The sequence below is a fragment of the Phyllostomus hastatus genome, unplaced genomic scaffold (genome assembly GCF_019186645.2).
Source record: "Phyllostomus hastatus isolate PE091 unplaced genomic scaffold, TTU_PhHast_1.1 phas_contig_58, whole genome shotgun sequence".
Classification (NCBI taxonomy): Eukaryota; Metazoa; Chordata; class Mammalia; order Chiroptera; family Phyllostomidae; genus Phyllostomus; species Phyllostomus hastatus.
Window position 1 is genome coordinate 60,174,173 of NW_025333916.1, and position 25,020 is coordinate 60,199,192.

At 45.3% G+C, this 25,020-nt stretch overlaps 2 protein-coding genes across 3 annotated transcripts in view; one reads left to right on the forward strand and one right to left on the reverse strand.

Annotated features, from left to right (window-relative positions):
* Window positions 1-9,470, forward strand: part of CCDC152 (coiled-coil domain containing 152) — a 21,537-nt gene extending 12,067 nt beyond the window's left edge. For both annotated transcript variants that reach the window (XM_045847870.1, XM_045847869.1), the window contains exons 5-9: window positions 565-629; window positions 3,726-3,828; window positions 5,809-5,936; window positions 7,657-7,740; window positions 8,504-9,470. In XM_045847870.1, coding sequence (XP_045703826.1) covers window positions 565-629; window positions 3,726-3,828; window positions 5,809-5,936; window positions 7,657-7,740; window positions 8,504-8,626 — 503 coding nt within the window. In that variant the 3' untranslated portion in view covers window positions 8,627-9,470. The remainder of the gene's footprint in view (window positions 1-564; window positions 630-3,725; window positions 3,829-5,808; window positions 5,937-7,656; window positions 7,741-8,503) is intronic.
* On the reverse strand, window positions 8,740-17,226 carry LOC123824613 (selenoprotein P). Its single transcript, XM_045847868.1, has 5 exons — window positions 17,071-17,226; window positions 15,162-15,377; window positions 14,159-14,371; window positions 12,812-12,929; window positions 8,740-10,245 (listed from the first exon to the last, which is right to left on the reverse strand). The coding sequence occupies exons 2-5, from the start codon at window positions 15,362-15,364 to the stop codon at window positions 9,601-9,603; spliced, it is 1,179 nt and encodes a 392-aa protein (XP_045703824.1). The 5' UTR covers window positions 15,365-15,377; window positions 17,071-17,226; the 3' UTR covers window positions 8,740-9,600.
* Between the last annotated feature and the right edge of the window lie 7,794 nt (window positions 17,227-25,020).

Sequence of the window (25,020 nt, forward strand, 5' to 3'; positions counted from 1 at the left end):
TTGGTGACCCTGTAAAATAAAACTTAAAGCATCTGCATAGAATGTGTCTACCCCCTATTGGGATATGGCCCCAGCTGTTTAGCACGTCTTCCTCACTGTGTGCACTCCAACAGCAGCTGCGCTCCGAGTGTGATTTTCCCAAACGTGCCGCACGCACCCAAGGCCGAAGTCTCCTGCACAGTTTCCTGCATCCGAAGTGCCCTCCAACACGGGCTGGAGTCTCAGCTCAAGTGGCCCCTCCTCTGTCCGTCCTCTCCTGACTCAGGCTTTTCTTCCCCAGGTGCCGCCGCATTTCAGACACGCTGCCATTGCAGGGCAATCACGACATATCATAGCTACTCACACACCTGTCTCACCACTAGGCTGGCAGTTCTTCGGAGAACAATGATAATTTTGTTTCAATATCCCAGTCCCCCGCCCTGTGTGCAGGTGTCCTAGACATGCAGTAGAGCTGTTTGCAAGTGTCAGACACGTGCATGCATGGAAACTTGAAGTGTGGGATACAGTCCCATATTAATTGAAAAGTGCTGTGTGTCAGGATACTCTTTGATGATTTTTGCACAGGTGAAAATGAACAACTGAAAAGAAGTGCTGATCTTATGAAGGAGAAGTTAAAATCTCATGAACAGGTGCGTTTATGTGTCTCTATATCACTCAGCTCCCTGTAGAGCATTTGTCTTCTCAAATTAGAAAATAAAAGTGGTTGTTTTCATTACTGAAGATGCCAAAATTTATAGAGGAAATATATGTGTGTGAAAGTGTGTGCTGGAGCTTTTGATCAATAAAAACTTTTAAAGAAATAGAAATCTTGAGGGCCCTAGTCTTCTTGCATACCGCAATGCACTCATATATCACTTGCACTTTCTCTTTCTACCAAAAAGAGATGCAGCCATTTTGCTACTTATTTGAAAATTATATTAATAGAGTTTTTACTCTAATGAGCACCTTTAAACCTCTTTAACCATAAAATAAATGAGTCTTTAATCTGTATGATTGGAGTAACACATTACAATTTTATTGCCCCACGTAAGTGAAGGGAGCAGTAAATCACCAGTCGACTCTCTCCCGGGGGCCGCCACACCCTCTGTAACGTTCTCTTTTCCCCGTAAGAACAGCAGCCAGCGCGGTAGCAATTCTATCACATAGCGCGGTGACGGGAAACAGAAGGTGCTCAGTAAAGGTCAGCTCCCACCCGTCTGCCCTTTGGGAGGGTTGTTGCGCTGATTATTCTCATCTCCCAAGAGCCAATGTGTCACACTCGGACCCAAGATTTCCAGAATTCTGGTCGGCTCTGTATCAAACTGAGAACTTCCATTTGCAGGATCATCTCTAAATCCGCTCTGGTCCCTCACCTGAGGAGCCTTGAAGGAGCATATTCTCATTCTAAGACCCTGCCCGGGCTTCTGTGTATCACTTCGGGTGTGGTAAATAGTGCCTGGCGGTGCTCTTGGAAAATGTAGCTCCTCAGCATCAATTCGGGACAATTTAAATATCTCTGGGATATATCCACCGTTCGTTTTCCCTTTCCTTTATTCTCCCCCATCCTTTCCGTGTCTTGCCTGTAGAGCTCAACAATAGACAGTGAAGTCAGGGTGTAGCTGGGGCCGAGAAGGGGGAGAAATGTTTGCCTCTTTTCGCAAGCCACAGAACACTGCTTTGTCTGGAACACCATAGGGGTTTTCAGGAGAGTGAAAAGTCATGAGAAAACACCACAACCCAAGATTCTGAGCTGCTTAATCAGCTGCTATCCAAAGCAAACTAAAGACCCCAATCCAATGAGAAATCTCTAGTACGAAACTTCCAGTCACATCCAAAACATACGTAAAACCACTAGCCAGAAACAAACTCAGGAAGTACTCGATAGCCATGTTATGGGACTGGGAGAGGTTTTGTAACTTGTCGACAGAGAATCCTTAAGTTTTATAAAAACAAAAATACAACCAGAGGCTATTCCTTGTTGGGACTTGGTTCCCTTGGAGAGGAGGGGCGGGCCCAGGCTGAAGAGGGGACAGAGGGTCTGGTGGGACGGAGCCCCAGCCCGGCCCTTAGGGCAGCCCCCCTGCCTGAGGGTTGCCGTGAAAATCCTGGGTCTTCTGGAAGCATTCCACTTGAGCGGTGGAACCTTCAGGCCGTGAAGTCCATGGGGAATGAAAATTGTCCCTCGTTTCTCAGAGCAGTAACTGTGCACTGTACCCCGTTGAGTCTGGAGTAGTTTGTGAAAGCCACTTAGTAGTTGTGTGTATAGGAATCTAGATCTGTGCATATGAAGAACAGCCATTCGTGAGATTCAGCCCAACTTCACCTGCAGAACTTCCACTAAAGCCAGTGGTTGGTAGGCTCGGCTGTTCCGCAGGTGGCCCGGCAGGGTACCACAGTGCGGGTCTAGACTGTATCCCCTTGAACTTCTGCGAGCCGAGGGATCTAGGCTCCTTTCCCTCCTTCGTGCACTGAACACTCTGTTGAAGGCTCCGAACCCTGCCTGAGAAAAATGTCCCAGAGCGCATATGCGCATATGCGCACATATATGTGTATAATTTTGCCTGCAATTCCAGGAAGTTAACAGATCCTCGAAAGCCTGTTTACTGGGTCTAAGCGAAGAACTTCTGACTTAAATGATTTTCATTGGCACTCTCATTCATTCGACAAATACATATCAGGAGATGCACACTAGGAGTTGGGAAAACAGCAGTGATTAAAAAGTTCCTGCCTTCTATGGTGTTCAGAGGCTTTTTGTGACCACCCACCCCCATTGCTGTGTCTTTCTTACTGCACTGCTTCACTCTCCTTGCTGCTTTCCTTTCCTCCTACGTCTCAAGCCTGTGAGTGATTTCTTTAAGCAGGAACGTGCCACTGGGAAAATTGTCAGTCCCTTCTTTGGGGACTTCTTCTTCCACCGCCTTCTCAGCACCCCTCCCCCATTCAGCAGGAGAACTTGCCTCTGCGCCCCCACCACCGACGGAGCTGGTCTCGGGTCCTGCGGGGCGCTCCTCCACTCCCCAGTCCGCCCTCTTCTAGCCTCTGCCTCTTGAAGCTAATTCTCAAAACGGGGTGCTTCACCTCCTTCCGGGAGTCGGAAGTGTTTATATAACTGTTAGAAACATAGAAGCTCAGCCCGCTTTCAAAGGGGTTTGTTCCACGTTGGGGTAAGCTGACTGACTGTCGAATAGCGACTACTCTTGGCCCTGAAGCCGAGCTTTGGCTTTTATTGGACATATTTTAATGCTGTCATGGCATTTATTCACATAATTAAACAAAATATTTTAAGAATCTCTGATGTGCTAAGCACTGGTAATGAGTATTCAGAAAGCAGAAATAAAACGACACTCTCCAGATGGTCTCTGTCTTCTTGGACCAGAAGCTGATTATTCTAACAGTGAACAGTAGTATCTTTCCCTTCTAGCTATGATTACATATCAAAAGTCAGTATAAGCCCTGGCTGGTGTAGCTCAGTGGATTGAGCGTGGACTGCGAACCAAAGCATTGTAGGTTCGATTCCCAGTCAGGGCACATGCCTGGGTTGCAGGCCACAGCCCCTAGCAACTGCACATTGATGTTTCTCTCTCTCTCTCTCTCTCTCTTTCTCCCTCCCTTCCCTCTCTAAAAATAAATTTAAAAAATCTTTTTTAAAAAGTTAATATAAAATTTGAAAATTTTACCTTTCTAATCATTCAAAAGTAGTGCACGCATATTTAAATTGAAGAATAAATATATATTTTAATCTTTAGGAATATAAGAATAATATTGCCAAACTTATGAGTGAAATGAAAATCAAAGAAGAAGTACATAAGGTAGAAATAAAGAAACTTTATCAGGATATGCAAAAAAAAGGTAAGGTAATTTTTTATTTCCTGAATTCTAAGATACCATGAGACAATTGAAATGCATATATAAACTTTTTCAGCAATAGCCAGTATTCTTGAATGAACACTGCCTTGATGTATTTCAGTTTAGGTTTTCACCTAAATTATAACATTTCTAAATTGGATTCATGGTGTTTGCATTTATTATTTCATATAAAACAATGTTCTTATAAAATTAATATAAAGTGTATAATTAATAACTAATATTTATATATTCAGCATATTGAATATAACTTCACTATGGTAATTTTCTTCCTTTAATAAAGCAGATCTCATGAACCTATGTTGCTTCTTAACTAGTTTCATAAGGGTATTAAAAATCTTTCTTAATGAGACCATATTTATGTACATAATATGCAAAAATGAACTTGAAATGGATGACTGGTCTAAAAGTAAACCTACATCTATAAAATTGTGAAGAGTTCATAAAAGATAATCTTTGCAACCTTGAGTTAAGCACAATTCTTACAAAGAGACAAAAAGCACAAATAATAAAAAAATTCTAAGTTCACCTTCATCAAAATTATTAACTTCTGTCCTTCAACACTGTTAATACAATGAAAAGACAGGCCTCGGACTGGCAGACTGTACTTCCAATGTGTATCCGATAAAGGAATTGTATCCAGGATATGAAAAAACTCGAACAATTCAATAATAAGTCAGACAACCCAACAAGGCAAAATACCTGAACAGCACTTCCCCCGAGATACACAGATGGAAAATAAGCACATGGAAACATGTTCAGCATAACTAGTAAGCAGGAAAATGCAAAATAAAACCATGATGAGATAAAACCACTCTGAACGTTTTAGAACCGCTGACATGTTTTCAAACACTGTCAACAGCAAGTGTTAATGAGGATGCCTCACCGTGGGGGCTGCAACCTCCATCAGCCACTTTAGAAGGGACGTTTGCAGTTTCTCCTGGCCTTCTAAGAAGGAGATAACTAGAAAATCCTTATATGTCTGTAAATCATTTCTGAATAACCTGTGGGCCGAAGTAGAAATCCTGGAGGGTCCTGAGCTGACTAATACAGACAACACATCAAAACTGTGGGGCACAGATAAAGCTGCGTTTATGCGTCTGTGTATGTATGGGCTTCCATACAAATATTGGAAAATGTTTAAATCAATCACCTAAATACCTATATCCAGAAGTTAAGGGGAAAATATCAAACTAAGACCAAAGACATTAGAAAGAAGAAAGTCGGGTATTAATGAAATTACAAACACATACATAATAAAGAATCAGATTCTAAATTTTTTTGAAAAACCTAATAAAATTGATTAACTTCCATCAAAGCTATACAAGAAAAAATAGAGAAACTTTCAACGAAGCAATATCAGAAATGTGAAAGGAAAGTCACTTTGAACTTTAAAAAGCGAATGAACTCCTAATTAACTGCATAAACTAACATCTTTTTGCCAATGAATTTGAAATTTTTGATGAATCAGACATCTTTGAAGGACAAAAAGCACACAAGAAGAAACTGAAAATCTGAGTTGTTCTGTCTATTACAGAAGTTAAATCTATCATAAATATTTTTCCCACAAAGAAAACTCCAGACTCAGATGGCTTTCCTGGTGAAATTCTACCCAACAGTCCAGGAAAAGCAATGCCAGTCTTTCACAAGCCCTTTCAGTGGATTCACAAACAGAAAGCAGGAAACATTTTCCAGTTCATTCTAGAAGGCCAGCATATTCTTCATCACAAAAACTTTCAGGAGAATTATAATAAAGAAAATCACACACCTGTCTTCTCATACACATGTATTAGTCCACAATGGGTGGACAATGGGTGGACTTTTTCCGGACAGACCTCATGTATTTTTAGCAATAAAATTTACTTCTTTGTGGATCACTGAAAATACTGAAGAACTATAAGCTTATAAGATTTTTTTAAGCGTTAAGGTGAATTAATTTCATTTATTTTGGGGTTTTTTTTTCAGTTGAATTAAGTGAAGAAAAGAATAAAGAACTGATAGAGAAAATGGAGGTGGAAATTTCAGAGCTAAATGAAAAGTTAAGAATTCAGGAAAAGGAAAGACAAAGTGAAATCATCAAACTACAGCTGGAGGTAAATGTTGAAGACCACTGACTGTGAGTGCGCACCCCTCAGTCTGGACCACGGTGTGGGCATTTCCGTCCCACTGAGATGGACTTCGCACCGCACACTTTGTCACAGGCAGCGCTCACACCGCTGCAACCGGGAGCTAGGCCGCCTTCCAGCACTCGGCCCGAAGGTGGGACTGTCACTCGTGCAGAAGGTCCTGGGCTCCAGGGAAGGCCTCGCTCCCTCTCAGGCGTCAGATAACCCAGGGATTCCCCGTCCTTTATAGCTGAGTCCACGCAGGCTTCATGGGACTCCCTTCCCGCAGGGGAGAGTGTTTCCAATGCTTTGCATCACTCTCCCCTTGGCAGAAATTGTGCAGCCCTGGTGGACCAACCAGTAATCCCTCTCTCTTTACTTAAAAAGAGACAAATGTCTCCCTAATAAATGTGTACAAAAATACATATCGTAGGGGCAGACAAACCAGACTCTTTTTTTTTCATTTTAAAGGGACTTCAGACAGGGCATCTTAAAGACTGACGCTCCAGTTCTTTGCTGGAAAGCCTTTTCAGTGGGTTAACCAGCTGTCAAAATCTAAAGATACTAGTATGTGGCAATATATCTGCTCTTTAAAAGTTTCCCTAGATCTTACCAATCTTCCTTTCCATCCTGTTTTACCACATTCCTCCAGCCTGACATGTCACCTTACACTGTCATAGTTCACCACGAGTTAAGGTAACTTACTGTTCATGTTCCTGAAAGTCGGTGTCCCTGGGGCTTGTGGCGAGGTACGGCGTTGAAAACTGTGTAATCACTGAGCAAAAGGGTTGAGTTTAGAGGCTTTTTGCAGCTGCTGCCTCTGGCCAGGGGTACCCACACGCCACAGCAGGCGCTGCAGGGCCAGTGGGGTCCAGAGGCCATATTTCCAGACCGACCCTCAACTTCTAATCCCTTCACTGGGGATGTGTGTTTCAGGTGCTGTCTGGGCCCTGTCGGCCCAGGCAGGTCTGTGGTGTGGCTCACGTGCAGAACTCTTGGTGCTCTTTGTTGTCATGCAATCGCCCACCCCTCCCCCCCAACCAGAACACGGTCTCACGGAGAGTTTCTCCTTAGTCCACAGGGAAATTACACAAAATTATCATTATAAGGAGAAAATTATAATGGAAGATTTTGTAAAATAATATGACCTGTAAGAATGACCTTACGAAAAATTTTTAACCTGATTTAGTTTAATGTCAAACTAGAGAGAGTTCAGACTAAATCGACAAAAGCGTATCCAAACCCTACTATTCGGCCTCAAAGTCTGTGCAGAAGGGCACGTGAGATTCCCTCCCATGACGGTTAATTACACTACATTTTCTTTACAAAAGCACACTCAGAGTAATGTGAAAATATTTTTCTCTCTAAGTCAGCTAGATTATTAACCCTGCCTGATAGAAACCCCTGTTGTCTTGAGAAAAAGATGAGGCTAGCCCCACCCAGAATCTCGCAGGTAGCGCCCGATGTTCGGTCCTTTTAAGAAGCTCCGCAGGCAGTCTCAGCATGCGGCCAGGGTTAGTCCTGTTTGGGCATCCGTTGCCTTTTCTTAAGGAAAGGCTTTCCTGTATTCTGTTATACAGAGACTATACTTAAGTTACACACTAAATATCAAAGGATATAATGGATTATATTTCTAGTTATGGAGATGATTGCTTCTAATTGTTTAACTAGAATGTTCTCAATAACTTTCTTTTTAAACTTGATTCAGTTTGATGCCAAACTAGCAAGAGTTCAAACTAAGTCAAAACCGTATCCAGATTCTACTGTTTTGCCACAGAGCATCTACAGAAGGGTATGTTGATTTTTCTCCCATGGCTGTTACTTAAAAAAATAAATCTTTTCAGTGTGTTTCCTTTCAAAAGAGCTGTCTAAGAACTTTACTTTTTTTTTTCAAGATTTTAGGGGAAGGGAGGGAGAAAGAGAGGGAGAGAAACATCGATGTGTGGTTGCCTCTTGCATGACCCCGACTGGGGACCTGGCCTGCAACCCAGGCATGTGCCCTGATTGGGAATCGAACCTGCGACCCTTTGGTTCACAGGCCAGTACTCAACCCACTCACTGAGCCACACCAGCCAGGGCAGAATTTTTCTTAAAACATCTCACACAATCAGAAAGATACTAGATTTTAATAATCTTTAAAGGCCACTTTCAATTTAACTAGTAAATCTTGGTAGTTAATGAAATCACCACCGAAGTCCTCTGACTCTGGACTGTCTAAGGAATTCCGTAATGTATTTTGAACTAAGGCTGGCTGACTTCTGAAGCTGTTTAGGCACACAGATGCCTTTCTGCTCCGCTCCTTCTTGTGTGTGCTTTACCACGGCACGTTCTGCGGGGAGACGGGGACAGACCGAAGCCGGCGGTGCTGTCGTGTGTTCTGCATCCTCATGTCAGTCTTACCCATTAAGACCCACAAAACTTAAATACTCTGCAAAATAGCGCATCTTTTTTTACTGTCTATTTCTACTTAAACTAGAAGTTTAGTTTTTGTTGTCCCTTGTACTTAATCTTATTATGTCTGGATTGCAATAACAAAATTTTTCTGCTTCCTTTAGAAGCTTCAGCATCTTCAAGAAGAGAAGAACAAGGAGATTGCTATTCTTCGTAACACCATCCATGACTTAGAGCAGCGCCTCTCTGTTGGCAAAGATCCTCCCCTTAAACGTCGACGGTTTTAAGTGTAGCAGCAAATCCATTCGCTGATATTTAATCTCTTTAAAAGCAGTTGAAAAATTCACTTCTGTTGTCAGTATAACATACTGCCCAAGTAATAACAATGAAAGAGACAGCATTAAACTTTTTAAATTGAGTTTATTGAAATAAATCCATACTTTGGCCAACTGTGTACTGCATTCTTGCTTAATAGTATTAGCCATAACGAAGTTCAGGTGCATAGGCCTCAGTTTACCTATTCAACCATCATTGACTATGGAAATACTGTCTAAGCAACCAAAAGATAGACAACATTCTTTTATCTCTCTCTGTATCTCTCTCAAGACAGGCGTTCTCAAGTTTTAGCATGATAGCATGCCAAGTAAAGAAAACAATAGATAAAGCCTTCTTTCACAGACAGTAGTAAAAAATCAAGATTTGAGTCTTAGATATAAAAAAGTGTAAATGGATATTTAAAAGGTAGTCATAGCAAAATACTCATATGTTAAGTATTTCTGAATCTTAAAAGACAGAATTCACTTCTTCCTTTAAAAGGTGTAATCAGTTAAAACTGTAAGATTAAAAAGACAAAAGTAATAATGTTTTGACAAGTAAGAAAAAATGGAAAACATGTCTTTGTTGTTCTTCCTCCATTCTAATTGCCAAGCATCCCACAGAAACCCCTAGGTCATAGTTTACGTTCCTGTTCTCATTGAGGCAAGTAGAAAGCCGGAAAAAGAAAAAGAAAGACACATTAACCAAATACTGCAGTCACCTTCCAGTTGCCCCTTCTTTTAAGAAAAATGGTTTGGGTCAAAATTTTCTTTGGCGCAGATCTTAAAATTTGGAGGCCAGCATAATAGATTTCTTCATGTTTGCACAAATCCAATTCCTAATTTTTGGTCATTATTAAGTAGCTTATAAAAATGCCGAAAGTGAAACTGTGTCAGGATTGACTTGGGAGTGTGTCCTAATTAAGTGTTTAGTTTGAAGGTCATGCTCACATTTCTGCCTTATCTTTTCAGCTTCAGGTGGTGCTGGCTTCTGTGGGCTGGAGCCGCTGACTCCCCGGTCAGGCGACCCGAGGCAAACGTCACTGTCAAGACTCAATGACGCTCTCCTCCGCCCACAGCCCCTCTCAGCTACACAAAGAGGGGAGGCTTCCCTGACACTGTCAGGTGACTGCAGACCCTGTTTTTTCAAATATCAGATGTCGACAATGTCAGCATCAGCTGCTAGGGGCTGACGCCGAATCTTTGGGCAACTTTCAGAGTAACCGATTTATACATCTCCTTCCACAGGAGGTTACCACCTCCTTTCGTGAAGAAGAAGGTGGTAACGGTTCATTCTCTAGCTCATCTCAACTCGCTGGGTCCTCCTGTCTCTGGGGGCCCTTGAGCTTATGGTGGTGATGAAGGCCTGGAGAAGGGGGGTGCTCAGACTCGGGTGGTGCTTCCGGATGCTGACTCTCTGAGGGCTGGCCGTGCTTAACGTGCCAGTGTCGGTGCCCGAGCCCGTGCCAGTGCCGGTGCCCGTGCCGGTGGTGATGGCGATGGTGGGGGTGGGGCTGCGGCTCTGGGGCCTCGGTGGTTTTCCTCGTGGTGGCCAAGGACACATTTTTACAGACGTCTTCATCGTCTGGGATCTGGAACAGATTTATCAGATGCTCATTATCCACACGTGCGTAGGTTTAGCAGGCATGCATGAAAATGATTTGCAGAGCTAACGTATGAAATCCCAGCCAGTCAGGCTAGCACTGGCTTTGTTTTCCTAGCATAATGCTAATGAGAAAAGAATCTGGTGGTAACCTTAACATCTAGACATTTTATTGAAGTCTGATTCCCATCCACATCTAATTGTAAAGTGCTGTTGGTGCAAAGTGTGCACTTAAAGAACCTTCGAGCATCTTACAAATGAATGAACATTAACATTTTGAAAGTAGATAAAATAGAGTGTAATACGATTAAAGCTCAACAGTTCAGCTCAGCTTTAGACTGGTTAAATCAGTGACAGAATTCAGATTTTCCTTTTCGTATCAAGAGCATTTCCTCTGTTTTCAAGAACTCCGAGGAAGGACCTGAGAGGTACAGGAGGCTTAGAGCGGAAGTCAAACCCTGCGTTACTGTGACCGCGGTCCAGCCGGCCCAGGGCCACTCCCTGGAGTCGGTCGGCACGCACGGAGCCTTTGCGCCGTGTCCGGGGTGCTTCCCACCTACCAGGACATTCGAGGGCAAACTAATTTCTCACCGATGATCAAAAATGCCAATCAGCTGCTCCAAATCAGTAGCTTTTTGTACCTCAGCCCATGCCAGGAGACGTTCTGAGCTTCACCAAGCTATGTTCGCGGGTGCTGACTGTGGATGGTGGCAGCAGCTGAAAAGCGCAGGTCGCCGCCCGCCTTCCACTAAGCGTGATGCCCCGCCTCTGGGCCTGCGGCTTGCTCGGTCTGTCTGCACTGTTTGGTGCGCTCACAAGCCGCAGGCTCGCAGTGCACAGACACGGTACTGTCGTGTCAGACCTCGGCCCGAAGGTGTTTGTGAGCAAAGGTACAGAGTCCACTGGAGAGGCCAAAGGCTAAGTGGTTTGGTTCGGTGTTTTCAAGGTTTTGAATGGGGTAAGTTCCACTGGAATTCAGCATACGACTACTAAGTGGTCTTTTTTGTTGTTGTTATTTCTGAGTTACTTTTGAGAAGTTAATAGTAAGTATTTGATTAAAAACTTAAACACAATTTGATTAAGTGTTTAAAGTATACTGTGTAATGCTCTAAATGTTAACTGATTAAACAAATACAAATAACTATAGTAGTAGTAGATTAGGTTCCAGAAGCCAATTACCATATTTCACTGAGGTCACAATGTACTTTGTCACATGTTGATTTAGAGTCAGAGTGTGTCCCATGACTGATGGTGCTGTCCCCTGGTGTCCCCTGTGAACTGACAGCATTGTTAATAGTAAGTAGACTAATGTGTCATATGATTGATGGCACCTAGGGCACAATGAAAGACCCCAATTCGACTTGGCCTATCAGATGCATATGGCATTTATTCCTTTTTACAGATGATTTGTAAATTTTGAGCATGTTGTACGCATGTTTCTGCTTTGTTTCAGTGTAACTGGGTATATTTGTAACCATTAGGTATTTGCAAAAATGCCAAATACTGAAATAATCACAAAGTATGAAGAATCAACATAGCTGGCATTTATTAAGCACTTAGTGTAAGTTAGACATGGAGTTACTAATTTATTTGCATTATATCAGTCTCCGTATCTTGAAAGCAGAAAGCAACCCTTCTTAGATTATCATGTAGATTAACATGTGAAAAATGACATTAACTAAATAACCTGTTGTGCCCCTTAGCAACTGAATGAGTTAATTAAATGATTCATTAAAATTTGAGATGACTTTTTTAGAGCTGGGAAAAATCTGAAGGAACTACAGGTTACAAATAAAATTCAGAATTGTTTTTCAATCTGAGTTTAAATTTTGCCAATTTGCCCTATCAAGCAAACATTGTTTGGAAGTATTTTCCTTCTTAATATGAAGAGGGAAAGTCTAGTTAATAGACATTAAAATCCTTTCGGTGTCTTTTTTATAAACAATATTTAAGCAGAGTGCCTCTTATTTCGAGGAGAGACTCTTGTGTGAGAAATCTCAGTAAGGAGTAGAAGACTTCTCTCATTTTGAGGTCGATGCAGCAGCCCACCCGCAGAAGGGCAGCCGGCGTGAGGGCGGCGCCACATGGACAGCTGACAGTCTGTCCCCGGTACGTTAGGTGGCGGTCTGGGCCCCGACTGCACTGCAGGCAATGCTGTGGCCCAGCTTTGCTACCACCATGCTCTCGTGGGAACCACGCTCAGGACGCTGCACTAACGTCACTCACTGCACGTGGGCCGAGTTCTCTGAGCACGGACACCCCCACAACATCACTTGGTAGTAACTGAACTGTGTGATCTATGTTGCTGCTCATTTTCTCAAGTCCTTCCAGATAGAAGCGGCAATACGGATCTTGACAACATGTTCTAAAGTAGATGTTACATGACAGGAAGTGTGTGTAATCATAAAGATTACCGTTGTAGTTTTTTTTTTTTTTTTTTTTTGGTACACCAACAGAAACACCGATCAGCTCATTGGTTATGAAATACTAACTTATTTAGATAACTCTTAAAAGATTTCCTTTTTTCTCCCGGCAAAAATAATTGAGAAAAATACCGTGAAAGAGCAGTTCCCACATTTCTCCTCGCAGTAAGCGAACTTAATGGCCTGTTCCACGTACGAGAAAACTAGGATGGAGTAAGGCAGGCCAAGGTGGTACACGAGGCGGCCACATCTGGAAAAAAGGGCAAACACGAGGTCATCACAATGTTCTCCGTATCGGAAGCCTCCTCGAGCGTGGCTCGGAATAGCACTGCGCAGGGTCAGTGGCCTCTGGCTACGACACGGACACGCCGTCAGTAAATGTTCTTCTGCGGGGTCTGGACAAGCCGCCCGGCCCTGCGCCCGCGTCAGGGCAGAGCAGGACTGCAGTGAGTCTAACACCAGCGCTTAGGGACGTTATGGGGATGGCACCACACATGACATCAAAACTCTGGAGAGTACAGTCACTGTGACTTGGTCGAATACAACTTTGTAAGGGACTTAAAAATTCTACCGATGCTCCCACCACTGGCACCGGAAACTACACTCTGCAAATCGCAGGAGCTTTTCCTAACTGCTGCGGCAGCTGGAAGTCCACACAGCAAGGGACTTAACCAAAAAATCCTCAAGTCTTGGCCAGTAGCCCATCTACTTAAAAGTATATCCGATGCAACAGAAGTTCAGCACAATGAAAGAAATATTAGAACACCGGCACTCTCAGAAAAACGCCTTGCCCGTGTTTTACCCAGTGTATGTGGTTCCATGTGACTATCAAAGGGTTACACTTTGCTGCTGTTTAAATTAGAACTCCGCGGTCCTAAAAAAATGACATGGATATTAAAAATATTTACAGTAAGACCACGGAAGGCTTACACCTAGGTCGAGTCTAAAGAGTTGAAGGAAAACAGCACCCAGGAGGACTGTTGGTATATCAGATAACGGATGCTTTGAGGTTCCCCAAATACAAAGGTTTTATTTCTCATGGAGTCAAAATAGCCATTGTACTGGTTATACCTAAATAATTAAGGCACCTTATAGTTCAGGAATTCAGGTATACAGCCTTAAATTATTCATTAGATTAGAAATAAGCAAGTGGCCTGGATAATGTGGTTATTCACCAGCAAATTCTTAGATTAGAATTTGATATATTATAAAGATCCTTGTTTTCATTTAACCAGAACACCAGTTTATGGGGGAAAGTATGGTCAATCTCCTTTATTTCCTTACTGGAATGGCACATTCTTTTATGTAAAAGAAACTCATTTCCAAAATATTAAAACCAAACATTTTAATGGGATCACTTTGAAACAGCATTTGGTAATAAAATCAAAGCAGGTGTCTTATCTGAAATCACTTGCTATTAAGTTAAACACAAAGCAGGTATATTTTCATTTCTGGCGGGGTGCGTGTGTGTGTACACACCTGTCATATATGAGGAAGTCATCTTTGCTCCCATTTAAGAGAGTCCAGACATCGGTTTGGTTTTCTTCTTGCTGATAAACCGGAATATGCTCTGAAACCTTCTCTTTAAGCTGCACGTATTTGGATCGAGAAGGGAGTCCTTGGTGATTCACAACAACATAGGAAATGTTGGCAAAGCCCTCTTTCTCCAGTTTTACTCGCAGGTCGTCCAGCCTAAAACGTGTGGGGAAAAGACAACAACATGAATAATTTGTATTTAATTTTATTAGTGATGCCTCCTTTTCTCCTCTTTGTTTTCTACATGAACCTCTCTACTTGTACATACTCACACCCCTTCTTTCTGTTCTCGTACAGGCCTGAAGCTTTTATTGTTTCATTATCTATCAAGCCCTTGCGCTCGGTGAAAACCTTACGCTAAATGCCTGCACAGACATGAACCCGTTTAGTGCTCTAATTAATCATACGACATTCGTCTAAATCCATCTCCCGGTTACAGAGAATTCTACCCAGTAAATAGCTGGCAAATAACCCAACAAATATTTTTTCACATACTAGTTACATGCATTTAACAAATGTATATGAATTAAATATAAATATATATATTTGTTAAGTAACCCAAGGCCTCTGCGGCAAGTCTAGCGTTCTTCCTGCCCTGGCACAGCACTCGGCTTCGTGTGCTATATTGAAACAGCTAGTGTACTCACAGGGGTACATTTTAGAACACTTTCATTACACAAGTAATACACGTTTAGTAGGACATTATGAAACATAGGTCCATGAAGAGAAGAAAAAATTTTCATTGTCCCAAGAAAACTACTGTAAACATTTTGGCGTGTATCTTCCTAGTCTTTTTTCTTCTAAGATGTTCTATCCGAAGATGTATAGTTTTTCCGAAACTGTGATTCCCTAAATACATCTTTTCTATTTGTTTTTAATTTTATGTACACATGCGCTTAACAGCATTTCCCCGAAGGAACCCCAGACCACAGAAAGGCTGTCGTACCTGGATGCCTGCGTAATGCAGAAGGATCAGCTGGCCTGGAGAAGGGCGACCACGGTGACCGAGCCGTGGGAGTTCAGCATCGGGTCTTGATCCCCGATGCTCCAGGCCGGAGGCTCCTTGCAGAAGGAGCCCCGCCCCTGGCTCTCCGCTCCCGCCCAGGGCAGGAGGCAGAGAGCCAGGGCAAGCCCCAGGCCGCTCCACATGGCTGGGGTTGTCCTGTAGGAGAGGAAAGCTTTCCGTCACCCTCATCGATGGTGCCACAGCCGTACCTAGGGATGTCTATAAACCCAGCAGGTGTAATTCTCCTCCCTATCCTGTCTCCATATTGTTGGACCCAGGACATTGGCCCTCCACACACCCAATATCCATTTAAAGGTGGAAAGGGCAGCCAGAGGCAGAGCAGCTCTGCTAACTCCAAAACATGACCTCTTCTCCACTGTAATGCACTTATTTTAGAGAGAAGGGAAGGGAGCAAGAAAGAGAGGAGGGAAACACCAGTGTGTGGTTGCTCCTCACGCACCCCCTACTGGGGACCTGGCTCACAACCCAGGCATGTGCCCTGACTGGGAATCAAGCTGGCGACCCTTTGGTTGGCAGTCTGGTGCTCAGCCCACTGAGCCACACCAGCCAGGGCCATGTCAGTAGGTTTTCTGTAGACAGGTCACCTGTAATAACTATAGCAGTCCGAGGCTTTGTCTGTCTGTCTGTCTGTCTGTCTATGTCCTAGCCCAGCAGAGAAAGCAGTACAATCATTCAGTCTGTTTTATCTCTTACTGAAGTGGCTATGTTTAGCCCTAATTTCTAGAATGTACGTTCAGTGATTTTAGAACCGTCAGCATAAATTCAGGACTTGGTACGCCCAGTTTGCCATAGAGTGTAATGTTCCAAACAGCTACATAGTGAAAAGGCTATTTCACTCCTTTCCCTCACTTCTTTCTTCCATAGAAAAATAACTCAAGCCATAGCAGAGGGCAGTGAATTAGCGTGTGCACTTTCAGATTTTCCTCTGTCGTTGTAACCAGCCCGCGGTTAACTGTGTTTAAGGTCATCTTATTTTTACGTCATAGACTTTTGAGTATAATGACAGCTGTCAGCTACATAAACGTCATGAAGATAAACAGCAGGTCCAGCGACACTCAGAAAGTACAGATTTCACTAAGCTCACCACTTTTCAATCACAAAACCCAGGTTTGCTGGCCACATCCAGACCTACAGTGTTTAAAATTCCCCACTTAAAAACAGGCTACACAGAACCTTTCTTCAGCCTCTTCCCTTGACCTTCGAGGTGCTTCCTCGTCCACCTAAAAGCTCCCCCTCTCCCCTTAAACTGCAAAACTCTGCACTTAATCCCAGCACACCCGATTTTGACAAGGGCTGTGTCTCTTTCAGGGGTGACCGTTTCTGCACCGTGGACCAAACCTGCTCTCCCTTCTTATTTTTTCTGACACTGCTCACAATAGCCCTGGGCATTTCTGCATCTCTGCAGATGGCCCTAGTTCGTCTCGGCTCTCAAATCCACGGGCCGTCTTTGCCCTTGACTTCTCTCTGCGTTTCAACGGGAAGTCAGTAGGCTTGACCCTTCGTTACTGCCATGTCACATCACACCTTTCTGCAGAGTCCAAGTGTCCGATTTCCCCAGCCGCCCCTGCTCCCACCTGCCAGCTCAGCTGTGTGGAGGAAGGCAGGGCAGAAATCAGCCAGACTGTGGATCTGCTCTCTGCACAACTGCACCCGCCACGCCCGGTTTTACAGGACGTTTGTTCTCTTTCTTCTGCATCAGTTTTATTTCCTTCACCTACCTCTTCTTTTACGATCCCTTCTCCAAGGAAAGAAACTCTTGAACAGACTCAACATCATTTACCGAACTCTGAGAGAGTCAAGAGCTGGGAAACACAAAATTCCTACTCACGTCGTGGGGGCCCCTTCAGACGAGGAGGCTGTCTCTCGGCTCAGCAACTGGACTCCTCTGCAAAGAGCGGCCAGGACCACGGGTATTTATAGCCCTGTTGTTTACCTCCCCGCGCAGCTGCGGTCCAGAGTCCGGTGCTTCCTGGCCTGTGACCCTGTAAGCAGGGCAAACCCCTGAGCTGATCGGGAGGATCCACTCAAAAGAAAGTAGCACGGGCTGCTCGGAACAAGGCTGGGGGGTAGGGGAGGTAGTTTTTGGCAGTTGCTGCTTGTCCTTGTCAGTCACCCCAGCCCCTAGGATTGAATGGTACAGTCGGGGGCGGGAGGAAGGGCTAAGGGGAGAGAGGACTTCCAAGGCATGTGTTTTTCCAAACTAGAACAGGGAGAAACATTTGCTGAGCCAGCAAATCAAGCTGCTGCTTTAAGAAGAAGAAGAACTTTTTTTTTCCCTTGTGCTTTGTAGCGGCCAGGCCTCACCCCAGCTGTACTGTGTGCACTTTGTTAGAAAAACCACCCGCTGAGTCAAACCCTCCCAGCCTCCTGCGACTGTTTGGCTGTGCTTCAAACCCCTGCTCTTTTCTTTTTCATTTAAGGAGAAGAGCAAGGAACTAGGCCTCCCACCTGAGGGAAACCAAGCCCCATCTCATTTTCACAAAAGTCCTACTCCCTGGAAGACCTGGGCAGCCCCCAGAATTTTTTTATCTCATGTAACATCTTTACAAATATAATTATTTTACAAATAAAAGGTAATCGTGACAATAGCTGGACATGGAAATGGGGATGGACATTTCAGAACATGCAGAGACAATGGAAAATCCCCCCCTCTCTTTCAGAGAGGGGTGAATTCTTCCCACCGGCCTGCGAGGGAGCAGCCCGCAGTGGGTAAGGCAAGAAGAGCAGTGACAAGCGGGGGCGCCCCTGGGTGGCGGTGCCGTTCAAGTCAGCCCTGCTTCTCACCGCCTTCGTTTTCACCAACAGCCGCCCCCCGGGGATGGCGGTGCGTTGGGAAGGGTTGCACGAGGTGCAGGGAGTGAAAAAGAGGCTCAGGTATTATCACCCCTGCAAAGAAACTTCCCATCGAAGTAGCAGCTTGATATCTGGGAGGCAGCTGCTTTACTCACACGAAGCAGGAACTCCGTGGGTCCCGAATCCCGTGGAGAACCCAGTTAAATGCTTCCTTTCTCCCCAGAAAAAAAATGCACATATACACATACTTGCTTTTCAAAAGAATCTTGTGCAACATTTTTGTAAAAAGCACATTCTGCCCCCTGTGGTTCATTTTCTGGACAAATTGAAATAGTTACGTTACATCTGTCTGCTGCAGGAAAGGAGTCGTTTCACCATCACTCCTCCCTTTACGTGGGGCTTGGCCGCGGCCTCCTACCCAGAGGGTTCTCTCCGGGCGCAGCGGGGAGGTGTGTCTAAGACCCCCAGGTGGCAGGAGGGGAAGATGGGAGCTTGTGGTGTTCAAAGGGAATCCGTTCTGAACAGCCTCTCCTGGGCGGGGCCCCCAGGGAGCCGCCAGCATTTCTAAGACAGCACGATTCTCAGGCAAACCTTTACTGGGTGTTCAATCAAATGACATAACATCAAAGAAAATCAAATAAACATTTGTTAGGTGTTAATGCTAGGCATAATGCTAAACTCCCTTGTTTTCAAGGATCTCAAAATCTAATGGGGTAGACCAAACAAGGAAACAGAAATACATGCTGCAAAGTGAAAGGGGGAATCGTCTCCGAGACCCTTGGAGCCTTGGCAATGAACACAGGAGTGTTCTGTCCAGCCCAGAGTCAGGACCAGCAGGGCAGGTCCGCACACTCTCCTGCAAGTTCACGGGCTCTTTATCTCAGGCTTTACCCTCTAGCTTCAGAGTTCCTGCAAACCTGACCACAGCACTGTCCAGAGAGCTGTCCTGTTTCCATTTTTATGAGTGATCAAAATCCCCCGACAGGTTGCCATAGCCACGGGCACGCAATCCAACCTGACTGCTGACACTGAATGTTATCTTAATGATCCCATCTTTTACAGCTTCCAACCCTGGAGCCAAGAATCTCTTTCTTCACAGTTTCGTTCTTCCACATCCCTCTCATTTGTCCCCAGGATGTTTGTGCTTGTACTGAATCCATGTTTTTAATAAGCGTGCATACCTTTTCATGGGTCTCAGGTGGTTTCCTTGGAGAATAGGCCCCTATAACTCTGAGTCCATGGAGAACTTAAAAGAAAGAAGGGCTATGAACTGTGATTTGACCAACCAGTTTATTCGCTGCAGCAGGGCATGGCATGGCATCAGTCCGTGGGCACTTCTAACACCGACAGCTCAAATATTAGAAGGTGAAAGAGAGTGTCGCTGCCCCATGAAGCGCCCTGTGAAATACTGAGCCCTTCGCTTGATTGCCAGGTGGCGTTTCACAGGCAAAGGGAAATGAAGACTTTCCCGCTCCCTTGGACCTACCTTTGGACCTGAGTTATACGTACAAGAAGGTGCTCTAGGCCTCACCCTCAGCATTGTACCAAGTGTAATATTTGGGGGCGCCCATGCTGAAAGATATACAAGAGGTGCCTACGGAAAACAAGACCTTTTCCGAGTGAACAAGATAAGTGACAACAATGGCCAGAGGAAGGCTCGGGAACAGCAGCTTGGATCAGATAAGGACTCGTTGAATCCTTTGAGATTCACGAGAAACTGAAATATGCTTTGAAGGGCGCTTTCCTCCAGGCCCGCCAGCTCGCAGATCTGAGAACTGTTTGGTAGATCAAACACACGCCCAGTTCAGGAGGGAGCAACAGGCCGGGCCGGGTTTCACGTGGGGCTGAGCACACTGGAGAGGAACAAACATGAGAAGAACGTTTGCTCCAAATAGGACGTTGCTAATTTTATTTGAAAGGAAACATGTCCACAGGTAGTGCCTCCGGCTCCTCGTGGGACACGGTGTTGACATCAACATGCAAGAAGCGTGTGGGGACATCAGCTGACCCCCAAACGACATTAATCCCCTGAGTTGCTGAAACGCCCACATTCAGAGAGTATGTTTGTGCTCTGACCTGTAGCGAAACCTGGTGGTGCACCTGTAAGTGCTTTAATCATTTGCTACTGGGTTGAAGAATGTCGACAGTTTTTTAAAACAGGCATTAGTTTTTTTAAACAATGACATTAATATTAATTATTTTTAAAATGTTCTTTTGAAAAACTAAAGCATAAAATACTTCAAGTAATTTTTAAGTATTTTAATTAACATTGCATTGTTCACAGTATGATATTTTAAGAACTGTATACCCTTAAAAATTGATGTTCTACTAATTTATTTTTAACTTGTCTTTAAAAATATCAGTACCAAGTGGATAAAACAAGGATGGGACATTTACACAACGGAGTACTACTCAGCCGTAAGAAAAAGAAGAAAACTTTACCCTTTGCAACAGCATGAATGGACCTGGAGAACATTATGCTGAGTGAAATAAACCAGTCAGAGAAAGACAAACACTCTATGATCTCACTCATGTGGAATCTAATAAACAAACTGAAGTAACAAGCAACATAGAGATAGACTCACAGGTGGAGAGCAGGATGACAGCTACAGGTGGGGGAGGGTAGTGGGTGGAGGGATGAGCAAAAAGGACAAAGGACTCGTGGGCATGGACAGCAGGGTGGTGACTGTGTGGGGGAGGGGGAAGAGGGGTACAAGGGGACTAAGTGGTACTGGGGAAAAAATACAATAAAAAAAGAAAAAATATCAGTACCAGAGTTTCTCTTTGGTTTTTTAGCCTCGAAGAAGCACCTTCGAGTGTATTGGAGCCGTGTCCACCTGACACTTTGTGGCTGCATTTGGACTCAAACTCACACAGCTGTGTGCCCCAGGGCGGCTAAGGGGGCTGGTGTAGCCACGTGCAGCCACGCTGGACGGAGAGAATGCGGGAGAGCCGTGTCCTGACTTGCACCATCTGCCCTGCACTGCAGGTAAGCTGGGTCCCCAGTCTTCGTGGAGGAAAAAGCAAATTATGTTGTAGCTAACCAGCACTCAAACTAAATTAAATGTGTGGCTTTGACCAAGGACTCCTTATGTGGACTTAAGAAAACTTTTAGATGACTTTTAGAAAACTGCTTTCCTAGAAAGAATATTTCTGGCAGACTTTATGCTGTTGTTGCAATTGGTATTTGGAGTGGATTTTATGGAATTTCTCCCTAAATGTCTCATCTAGTTTCCCAACATCTGGAGTGAAATGCATTTATTTCATTCTTGTGCCTATTCCTGCATTTTCTAATGAAGGACCCTTGCTGTTCTATTTTTCACGTACTGTACGAGTTAATTTGGGTAGCCCGGCAGGCAGTTCACGGTTCCTTCCTAAAGGCAGAGTGGGCCGGATTGTCTCTGGCTCCAAGTTCGGGAGACACGAAAGTCAGAGGACCCTATCAAGCTAAAATCTGAGTCACAAGCTGCCTTTGTAAAAGTCCAAATAAGTCAACAAACTAAGGGGAGCCAGTTTGTTGGGTGGGGCCCAGAAAACCTGGTATGGAGCTGGGAAGGAAGTTCCCCCCCCCCTCCCCCCGCCCAGGGACACCGTCTCTGTTCCTTCTCTCTCTGCCTGTCCAGCATGGATGGGCCAGTTACTGTCCACAGGCCTGCCCAGGTCTCCGACCAGGCCTGGCCTCCGGGTCATTTTTTTGATCCCAAACTGCCTGACCTCTCTTGGTTCCTTCCTCTGCAGTTCCATACCAGGTTTTCTGGTATGTTTTCAGGAAGGAACTGGTAACCACTCCTTAACTAGGGGCAAGGAGCTGGGCGCTGCCGGCAGGTAGAAACAAGGTGCTGGGCTGGATAAAAGTAGGTGGAGGCCAGATTGGGCTCCAGGGCCTTGTGTTTGCCGCCTGTGTGTTTGTTAGTTACACCCACTCTCAAGACGTCCAGGGGTTCTAAGTCACAACAATGGAGATTCACTGGGCAGCTTCATACAAAGGATTGATTCTTAATGAGTCTTTGCAGGAATATGCAAATGAATGATACTTTATTTCACGCGACTTACGAAATGAGAAGTCCAAATTCTGGAGTTATATAACTCCACTGAGATCCCTGTGAAATTTCTTACAGTCCGAAGAGTGGTCCAAACCTAATAAAGCAAATCATGTCCTTGAAAGTATTTTTTTTATTTTTTTATTTTTTTAAATTTTAATCATTGTTCATGGAAGTATTTTTATCTTGGACATTTCTCATGGCCAGAGCTGCCGTATTTGCCGATGAAGCTCAAGTGAATATTCATTTCCTCACACAATCTGGACATGGAAGACGGGTCTGTGTGATGACTTCCTTCTCAAAACAAGTGATGCCCGAGACTCGCTGCAAAAAACACGTAACTCGTTTCCCTTAGACCCAGAGAGCTCTCCGTGTGTGCCCAGCGTGCTGTAGAGACGTGAGATTACATAGTTGAAATGTTTTCCCCACAGCTCCTCCTCTCGTCTCAGTTAGACAAGTATTTCAAGACGAGGTACATTGTCTGATGGTCTTAATTTGCCACTTCATTTTCCACGTGTAGGTACCCCCCAAAAAAGTCTTCTAGGACTTCTGTTGATGGTTTCTCAAAACTGAAGTGTTTTCTGGCAGAATCTTAAGGCAAATGTTATGAGTTTTCTGATGGAATTACCAATTCAGTGTAAACATTTCAGATCACATAGCTTTATAGAGTGGTCATTAAAAACAGATTTAACTTTTCAAAAGAGGAACTAGGGTCTTAACTTGTAGACCCTTAACTAGGGTCTCAAACTGGTGGAAAGAATACACTAGGGATAAATAAATGTTGTCATTCTCCACGTGCTGTTTCACAACGATTTTTCATTTAATAATATACGTTTCCCAAGTTGTCGGTGTTTTTCTGTGTCCATGTGCAGCGTCACCTCATTCTTTATAAAAACTGTGCTGTATTTCATTCTGTGGGTGCCCGTGTCCTGATCTCTCCATATGAGGACACCGGTCGTGCTGGATGAAGGCCCAGGCGTATGACCTGCCCAAAGGCCCTGGCTCCAAGCTGTCACACTCTGGGCACGAGGGGTCAGGGCTGCAGCACACGGAATCGAGGGAACGCAACTCAGCCCGAGGCCCTGGCCACTTGTGCTCCCCCTTCCGGGAACCCCCAGTTCCGGCTGCTCGGCTCTCTTCCAGTTAACAGCCTCACCTGTCTGAAGTCGTCATGCACCTTACGCTCGTCCCCTTGATCCGCGGGTTCGCTCTCCACAGTTTCTGTCGCCCTCGGCCAGCCATGGTTCAAGCAGATTAACTGGAAAATTCTAGAAATAAACCGTTCATCAGTGTTACATTGCACGCCGTCTGAGCAGCTGATGAAATCTCTCGTCCCACGGACACGCATCCTCCCTCCGTCCAGGGTGTCCACGCTGCCCGCACTGCCCGTCTACTGGTCACTCCCCTGTCCCGGTGATCAGATCAGTTGTCCAGGCATCACGGCGCTCGTGTTCAGGTCGCCCTAGTTTTCCTTGGTAACGGCCCCTGCTCTTGGGCTCCAGTGCTCTGTTCCTGCGGGGTCATCACGCCCTCTGCAGTGTAAGGTCTCGGACCACAGAGGCCAGAAGCCGGAGCTAAGCAATGTGCCAATAACGTTCCGAAGGTGCCGGAGGGACAAGGGTCGCTATGAAACCAGTCAGGCCCTAGGGACGTCATACTCCAGGTTGCAGTTCTTCAACTCCTGACCCCAAACCTGAGACCCAGACCCTGGCCTCCAGCTCCAGCATCTCTGAGACTGCCATGGGAGGCCTCTGAGTCTCAGAACAGGCCTGGACCGACACTTGGCTGCTCCAGGGTCAGCCTTGAACGTGCCACAAACCGTGGGTTTCTGGCTCTGCTCACACTTGGTATCTCCTGGTGTACTAACCCCGGCCATAGTGTTAGCTGACTCAGCTCTGGCCTTCTGGACAAGGCTGTCACTCCCTGACAACGTGTGCCTAGTGACGTCATCCTTGCTTCAACCTCAGGACTGACAAGGTTCGTGACCCTGAAGGCAAAGCCAGGCAGATGGAATGAACCCAAGTGACCTTTCCCACCCTATTTCCCACCGCCCTGTGGTGCGGCTGCCTCTTCCAGCCTTAGTGCCTCACTTGCACGTGGTCCCACCCCTGCCAACCCCCGCTCTCAGAGTGTTTTTCCCTCTTCTCTCCAGCTCGAATCTGAGCACAGGGTTAGAAGTTCAGGCTCTGGAGTCGGATTGCCTGTGTCTGTGTCCAGCGTCCCTGCTTATTAACTATATGTGACTTCGGGCAAGTTCCTTAACTCTCATCGTGTAGGCTTTCCATGTGGAAAACGAGAGGACAGCAGCAGGGCTGCTGTTGGCCCTGCTGATGGCCACCCAGCGTCCTTTTCCTCCCATGCCCTTCACGCCACAGCTCCCGAGCTTTTAGACAGCTCTGTGCTCAAGTTAAAGAATAAAAACCCAAAAACCCAACAGCCTCCACTTCTCAGCCAATCCTGCAGCTGGGATGTCTCTGTGACCCAGTTCTGGCCAACAGGGTGGTGTGGGAGTCGGCACAGGGCTGGAACTCTAAGGAAGTTTCTCTTCCCATTTCTCAGCACCTGTGGTTCCAGCTTTCTGCTGCGGTGGCAGGGCAACCTCTGCGGCGGGTGGGCCGTTGTGCAGCAGGGAGGGAGAGAGCACCCGGGGCGGGAGCAGCAGGGACCCAGCAGGAACCGGGGCTGGGTGATGCCCCAGACGCCCGCCCCGGCCCAGACGGCCTCTCCTGGACCTCTCATCCGGTCAGTTCCTCAACAGTTGTGTGGTCGTTGTGAGGACCAACGCGGAAAACACGTGTTAACAAAGTCTTGCATGATGTTGATGGGAATTGCATGGAATCTGCAGATCAGTTTTAAAAAACACTGAATTTTGATAAATTTATTCTCCCAACCCGTGGACTAGGTATATAATTCCATTTATGTAGGTGTGAGGATGTGCTTTAGTG